The 8,012-nt window shown below is 39.5% G+C and overlaps 1 protein-coding gene across 1 annotated transcript; it reads left to right on the forward strand.

The window, feature by feature from the left end:
* Positions 1-2,337: 2,337 nt before the first annotated feature.
* On the forward strand, positions 2,338-7,887 carry ppp1r42 (protein phosphatase 1, regulatory subunit 42). The gene is made up of 9 exons (XM_031739202.2): positions 2,338-2,423; positions 3,157-3,373; positions 3,458-3,624; positions 3,711-3,849; positions 4,700-4,816; positions 6,394-6,511; positions 6,686-6,817; positions 7,137-7,218; positions 7,577-7,887. Exons 2-9 carry the CDS (start codon positions 3,242-3,244, stop codon positions 7,599-7,601), a joined length of 912 nt encoding a protein of 303 aa, XP_031595062.2. The 5' UTR covers positions 2,338-2,423; positions 3,157-3,241; the 3' UTR covers positions 7,602-7,887.
* Positions 7,888-8,012: the final 125 nt, after the last annotated feature.

Consider the following 8,012-nt stretch of genomic DNA (forward strand, 5'->3'; position numbering starts at 1 on the left):
GCATTTTGTGGGGGTTTTTTTGTTTCTTTGTTTGTTTTATATAAGGCAAAGTGTAGCTGGGACAGTGATCGGTTTCAGTGGAAGGTGGATTAGATGTACACTGCTGTCCAAATGTTTACTTTTTAACGCATAATATTATATTCTCAATGCCCGAGGCACGGCGGCATCTTTTCGCACATAGCCCTGATTCAGCACAACATTTAAATAACACATCGGTGTGGTCACATTTAACGCTCAGTCTAACCTAGCACCAGTCAGTCATTCAAGTGGTGTAGCCTGTCATAGCATTACATAATGGAACAACAAACTACAGCTTCTGCTTAGGCTCAGCGGGAATCGACTGCCATGCGTGGGATGTCTCTGCGGAGTCGCTCCCAGCACAGTTTGGCCCTCGGTGGTACGTTGTGGCAGAGCGGCCAGCTCGTCAGGTTGTGGTGTGGCAGTGATGCAGTGCAGAAACAGAAGCCGTGCACACTGGGGTCCATTCACCCGACGCGCCTGCTCTCCATCGAAGCAGACGCTCGCCGAGTCTGCCTTTCTTTCTTTTCTTTTTTTTTTTCCCTGTTCCTTTGGCCTGGGGTTGTGTGATGTCTTTTTCTATGGTATTGTAATGGCTACATGTATATTTTTGATGTCATGTATTGCAGAGGAGAGAATCCCGGTGGGAGAGTGGAGGTGCCTGTTTTTTCTCATAAGCATGAGCTTTGGCACCACTTGCTATAATGATTTTACTTAACCATGATTTAACCCCTGTCTTAAAACTGAGAACTTTTGGTGTACTGGGTTACGAAGATGGAACTTATTAGATTAGATTTGATAAAGTTTAGGAATATGAAATCATTGAGTAAGGTTTTTGCACTCAGTCTACTGACTAGTTTGTATTTTCGCCAAATATTTAAATGTATTACATGGTTGACTGTCAGTGCTGAGGAGGTATTTAAAGTATGCACTTCTAAAATAGTTTAACCTAATGTTTGGTCTTTCATGATTTAAGAAACATGTTGAACTTGTTGGATATGTAAATATTGTGATTATCACCAGATGGACATTTGTATGCATGACTAAAGCTGCAATAAGAACATTTATGTAAATTCTAATCAAGTCAAATTGTGGGCAGCCAAAAAAAATTAAACGATCCTTTTCAGCAGATTTCTAATTCTGAAGTATGTTGCTGTTAGTACAAAAAGGTTTCAGCTTGCATGACTGTGAAAAAGAAACATCGTAAATAAAATTATTTAAGAAGCGTTTTTAATGTATATGGCACTATTTTGTAGTGCTTTGACAGATAGTTAAAAGCCTGCTGTTGTCCAATAGGCAGTATAGATCTAATGACCACACTAATCAGGAGATGGTAAGAGCAATTTTGCTGTGAGAAGGATTGATCCCACTTCCTCCCCACCAAGGGCTCCTGCATAAGCAGAGGCAAGTCACTCCTTCACAGGAAACCCAGGTCATGACATGATATAGATTAACAATGAATGGGTCACTGGGATTAATGGTACTCAGTCCTGACTTGGTATGCTGTACTAATAATATAGCATAAATGTTATCAAGTTTGAGTGTACATTTAGTTCAGTCAAAGTGTCAAAAGTCAGTTTTAACAAGGCTATTGTATTCAGTTATTTTTTTAATGGCTGAAAGCTTGCACTACAAAATATTTCAGTCATTTCTAATAAATTCCTGAATATGCTCAAGTTAGTTTTTTGTTTATGTAAATCAAGCTAAGGCCCATTTCATCATCTTGAAACACCTCTGGTCACTTATTTGAGTAGTTGGGGGGTCAATTCCAGAATTTTGGGTTATTATGTCAAAATTTCAATTTACTGACCAAGCATTTTAAAATTTCAAGATACTTCTGAGTAAGTTAAAATTTCGAGATACAAACACGAAATTTTGATATATGGACGACAAAAAAAATTGTTCTTCAGTAGTAGAAAGAAGCTCCCATAATGAAAGCTTGCTCAAAGTTTCAAAATTCCACTTTGCTGGGTATGGGATCTTTGTTTGTTTTTTCTGTGTGTGTGTGTTTGTTTGTTTGTTTCGTTGTTGTTCTCCAGTAACATAAACCATCTTCCGTATTCCAGGCACAATTAAAACAGCAACAACAAAATTTAAAGTTTACCGACTTTCCCCTAAAATGAAAACATAAAAAGCTTCTTTGAATCTGGAAGTTTTACCATCATGTTAGCTGTTCAGGACTTTCCAGTACACTCTGTCCGCCAGTTAGCTACTTAATCGTCTACTTCCGCTTCGCTGGTGTTGCGCCAATTTCAGTGACCCGTGGAATTCTGTTGTGTCTCGCGTACGCTGCTTCCGTTGTTTCCATAGAAACCATGTTCACGATCTCAAACAAAAAAGCCCAACACGCTGGAAAACTGTGTAGCTATAGCATACGTTTTAAAACCCGTTGCCGGCGTAGAAAGGTAGGAGAATGCAGTTAATTATTTATATATTTGATTTTTACACCTGAAGAATATTTAGCTGAAACGTAGAACTTCGTGTTAGATGCAGTTAAGAGGCTAATATTGGGGCTATATTTGTTGTGCTAGTTTTAAAGCGAAGCTAGTGATGAACATAAATAGGACCTGATTCCTTCCTTTTACTATTGCTTTGCGGTTCATCCACTTCAGTATGTTACTCCCTGCCCGTATGCACTGCTATAAGTGTGGATTTTCTTTGACAGTGACAAACCGCTGTCCCCAAGTCCCTGGAAACCCCAGTCCCAGGAGTGTTTGAGTTCAGTTAGTCTATAGCTTATCGATCAGTGTCTAGTTTTCCTACAACACCGACCTGAAGCCTTGAGATCAAGCGTGGATGAGACCTGCTGTCACATCACTCTGCTCTCCTCTCCCCAGCACTGTCTTTTAACACGCGTACACAGTTGTATACTTAATGCAACCTAAGCCTAATACCTAAGGAAAGTAAACTCAGAAAGTATCATTGTATACCTCAGTGTCAGGTCATTTTAGTACACAAGCCTTATATAAAAACACAGTGGTCACCCAAAATCATATAATTTTCCATTAGTTATTTCAAACCATGACATGATTAGGTTTTAGACCATTGAAATTTCTGTACAAGGTCATTACAAATGTAAAAAGAATACTTTTCTGTCAGCAAATATTCAGAGGAAATATTTGTATGTTTTACACACAGCCAGCCCATAGTCACTGCTGTGGGCTGAATGCTTGGCTGAAGCTGAAAGGGATCCTCTCTGAAGCCGAGATTGTGACAAGCCAACATGGTACATCTGACCGTAGATCTGATTGCTAAGTCTAGAAAGCACTTCAAAAAGAAAAGGGGCCTCTCCTTCCCAGAGTACCTCAAGACACTCACCCACCTCCACTTTTCTAACAAGAATATTGAACATATTGTAAGTAACCAGCACCTTTAACACTTCTTTAATTCTGGTTTTTCAATTTACTAATTTTAATGCCTAATTTTCTTGATTTTCAAGGGAGATCTCTCAATGTGTACAAACCTCACCGTTCTTTACCTGTATGATAATAACATCACTTACATTGGCAACCTCAGCTTTGCCTCCAACCTCACGCATCTCTATATGCAGAACAACAGCATAACCCATGTAGATAATCTGCACAATCTGCAGAACCTCTCTAAACTGTGAGTAAAGTTCAACTGATTGGTGATAAATATATGAAGTGGGAGGTGTGTGTTTGAACATGTATGTGATTTTCGCTGCTCTGCAGGTATCTCGGGGGAAACAGAATTGCTGTGGTGGAGGGCTTAGAGCAGCTCCATCAGCTCAAAGAGCTTCATGTGGAGAATCAAAGACTGACACCGGGGGAAAAGTTGCTCTTTGACCCCAGGACTCTCGACTCCCTCGCTGTATGACCTATTTTTACTGTGTTCGGCTCACTAATAATATCAGAAAAAAACATCCCCCACACTTCCAAATAACTTAAGTTCTCCTTGGTTGATTCATTATACGTTTTTAAGTTATCGAAAGACCAGACGAAGGTCTGACATTCACTTTTCATGCACAAAGATGTGTGTGGGCTGTCAACCCATGTGTAGGTTATCACATCCAGTGAAAGAGAGATCTGAGATTTCCCCGACACGAGTGATCCGTGTAAGAGCAATATTGTGCGGGGTTTGATGATGTCAAAGAGATCTCTGTTGCTCCCTCTGGTCTGACAAATCAGTTGAGTCTGTTTGCTTCGTTTACTGCCCATGCTATGGATAAACACACCAGAAGTCTCAGCTTCTTGTTTGTTTAGATAAATTAAAGAAATTGCTGTGCAAATTTAAAGAGTTCCAGCGTTTTATAAATGAGCCATTGTGAAACTTCTAACCAGGGTGAACATTTTGCAACTGCACCACACACATATATATATGTAAAGAGAACATATCCACATGCTTAAGAGTGCTTACAAGCAAATAAAGAGATAAAAGTAAATGTAGTTTGGACCCACTAGTATTGCTTCCTTTAAGCTCTGACATATGGTATTGCAGATATTTTCTTTGGGTGGGTGCAAATTATTTTTGCCTTTCCTTTGGAAGTGGCGTTGCATATTTGAATACCTGTAGTTTAATATCAAGTTGATTTGACCATAAAAAATATGTTTCATATATACGTTATAGTCCAGGATCTGTTTGTAGTAGTCTGTCATTGTACTGACTGTACCATGAACTCTTTTCTTTACATTAATATGAATTCTGTAAATTCTTTGTTCAGGAATCTCTGTGTGTCCTGAATATTAATAACAACAACATCGATGATATCAGAGACCTGGCGGTGCTGAAGGAGCTCCAGCATTTTTCTGCTGCAGACAATAAGCTGTGCAGTATTGAGGTAAATATACGTTTTCAGGACTTACTTGCTTGTCATTCAAGGCTCCTGCTGCAGTGTGACTCAATTAGAAAGTGAGTGCACGTGAAGTCAAAGTAAATACTACCCCTTCACAGCAACTATGCATGCCTGATCAGGTCAGCATTAACATTGTTCCATGGCTTTCTGCACTGATGTGTGAAATGATATGGATAGCGAGGTTGTAAGGAACTAAATCCTGCAAATCCCGCCAGAGCTTCCCAGTCTCCACGACTCGCACAGGGTCAGAATTATTCAACAAATCAGCGAACCATTCCCCTGAGAATTTTCTCGCTGACAGCTTCAAACAAGCACAAGTTTCTCCCGTTCCTTGGAAGGTTGATTTTTCCTCTCTGCCTTGGAATCGTCTATTTGATGTCCCAAACCCCCGCTGTATCACTTTATGAGATTTATTAGACTCCCTGACGCTGTGATGGCAATGATATCTCTGTTTAAACTTATCTGTTAACTGAAAAAGTTGATGGCTTTATTTGAAAGGGTGTAATTCTTGCTTCTTATTGGCATTTAATAGCAGGATGACGCAATGAAAGCACTTTGTAGTTGACTTTACTACCTTCTTAAAACAGGGGACTTTCTTTGGAGATCGTTGATGCAGGTAATTGTTGTACACGTGTCATTTTTTTAGCAGATGTCTCCTATAATTTATACAACCCGTCTGCCACTATCGATTGTGCAAAGACAGCCCTCCAAAGGATCAATTTTTTCTTCTGCACCATTTGGTCAGAGTCCAGAGGAAACGTTATGGATTTTTAAAATAGATTATGACAGGCAGTCAGCCCGGGTGACAAATGGGGAGCATCTTCTGAGGCAGTTAGCTGTGCACGGGGCAGAGAGGACGGGGGGAATCGAAGCTCTGGTCAAATACAGGTTCATAACTGGCCCATCATTAGTGGAAGTGAGAGAGCCGGCCAAGCTCAGAGAGCATTCAGCCTCTGCTGTTCTCCACGCCCCCGCGTGGGGGGCAATTTGGCGCTGGGCTCCTCTTCAGTGAGGGCCTTCTGAGTGACGGCCCTGACACGATCATTTATCAAAGCCTGGGAGCGCGTGGTGCTCAGGGGTCCCCCTCTGAACTGATTGCGGCTCAAGCTGGAAAAGTGGAAGCGCTTTGGCCAAGACAGGAAGGCAATGAACAATCAGAGCGTGTCCAGAGAGTATTCATATTTCCAGGCTTGGATTAATGTGCCTTTAGATAAACATACAACTGCAGGCTACTCGCTGGAGGAGCCAGCCTCACACTGCCCCAGGAGAAAACTTGTAGTTACATGACACCGGCGACACTGTTTATTAAAACAGACTGATGTGTTGTTTATGCACTTTCTATTGGCCCTTATACTTCATATTACCATTCACTCACACCTTTCTTTTTTTCCAATGATCATCTGAATAGCAATGATAAGACTGCATTATATTTGTTTTAAACAAACTGGGCTATTGTTTCCTGTGTAGACAATAACCTTAGAGACACAGTGTTTCCAGTAGAATAATTAGGGGTTCAGACACAACAGATTATAGCAGATTTCCTGCTCTGTGTTTATTTTCAGGAGCTAGAAGATGTGTTCAGCCACTGGCCTCAGCTGTTTCTAATGGATTTGAGTGGAAATCCTGTGTGTAAAAACCCAAAGTACAGAGACCGCCTGATAACTGTGTGCACAAGCCTCGGTAAAATAATAATCATTTGTTTGCTCAGTTCACTTCTAATTTGAAAATACTCTTTTATTATTTTGCTGTGACTTAAATTTAGGAAACACTCTTAAGGATAAAATCAAAACATTCACAATAGTTCATTTTATGTTTTTATTTTTAATGTTTGTTTGGTTAAAACATTTCTTATAGAGGCTCTTGATGGAAGGGAGATTAATGACTTAACCAGAGAGTTTCTTATTAACTGGAAAGCATCCAGGGAGGCCAAGAAGAAAAAAATAATAAGCATGATGTCTGGAGCACTCATCCCTTATTCTCTAACAAGTAAGTTACTATATTTGTACATTTTTTTAAATCCACCAACCTTGTTTACAGTAATTTTTTCCCTCCTGTTTTTGCTATTTAATTCTCCCTTTTGTCTTTGCATGGTCCATTAAGTCACTTCTTTGCTTTAGTAAGGGTATTGTGGATCTGCTAATACGTATAACAATACTGGAAAACTGTACTATCAGATTTTAGATTAATGTAAAAATCACAAAAAAAGTCTGAATTGAATTTTACACGTTCTTAAGGCCGCTGGGTGAGTTCACACCCATGCGAATTTCAGTAGTCGTAGCAGTACTTGGCTTTGTTTATATTTCAGATGAATTTAACATGGGTCAGGATCTGCAGCCTGGTCACAGCCACGCGATCATGCAGAGGTGGAAGCCACAGCAGTCTCTCAGGTCCAGTATCACAGTTTAAAAAAGCCTACATTTGGCACATCTATGTTATGACTTACTAAATTATTTAACTGCAGACTGAATTCAAGTTATCAGTAATAACTGCTGATGGTAGGCTGACCCCAATTATTAAAGCCCCCCACCAAAAGTGAAAATCGCTAGATAAATTCATGTTTTATTGTAAGAGTCAGTTTTGCTTCATTCTCCTTCCTATCTTTTTTTCTTGAAAACCTGAAAGAAACCATCAGTTTTACTGATGTTACATAAGATCAAAGACATTTCAGTTTAGCCATAAAATGATTATAGAGCTAAGATTTATTTGTCAGCCTCTGATTTTTTCTCTCTCTCTCTTATCTTCCAGGACAGAAAAATTCCAGTTTCTTTAAATGGACTTGATCTTTTGGCTCTCTCATCAGCCGTCTGCAGTCATGTGGTTGCTTTAAGACAAAAGTGCACCAAAATCTTCACCCACGACTAACCGTGCTTGTGCCTTGTTTATCCATCTTGATTGTTATAGCTGCAAAACTGCAGGCAACTCAGAGTCACTGCAGTTTCCTTCACCTATGGCATGTTTTTACAGCATATTCTAAAGTGATTTCATTATATTGAAATAATAAGTAACTAAAATTAATAACCGTTGTGGGAAAAAATAAAGACATGTATTTAATGTTTTTTACAGCTGTTTCATTGATAATGGCTTTTTTTTGGGGGGGGGGGGTCTGATGATTTAAATAATTTGTCCAAACCCAAACTGCTAGTTGCTATACATTTCCTGTGATGTCATTTTTCTTCTAAAT

The sequence above is a fragment of the Oreochromis aureus genome, linkage group 9 (assembly GCF_013358895.1).
Source record: "Oreochromis aureus strain Israel breed Guangdong linkage group 9, ZZ_aureus, whole genome shotgun sequence".
Lineage (NCBI taxonomy): Eukaryota > Metazoa > Chordata > Actinopteri > Cichliformes > Cichlidae > Oreochromis > Oreochromis aureus.

Coding starts and splice junctions, on each gene's coding strand:
- ppp1r42 (XM_031739202.2), top strand. CDS start 3,242: ATGGTACATCTGACCGTAGATCTGATTGCTAAGTCTAGAAAGCACTTC. Junction 4,817..6,393: donor ATAAGCTGTGCAGTATTGAG/GTAAATATACGT, acceptor GTTTATTTTCAG/GAGCTAGAAGATGTGTTCAG. Junction 6,818..7,136: donor CATCCCTTATTCTCTAACAA/GTAAGTTACTAT, acceptor TTTATATTTCAG/ATGAATTTAACATGGGTCAG.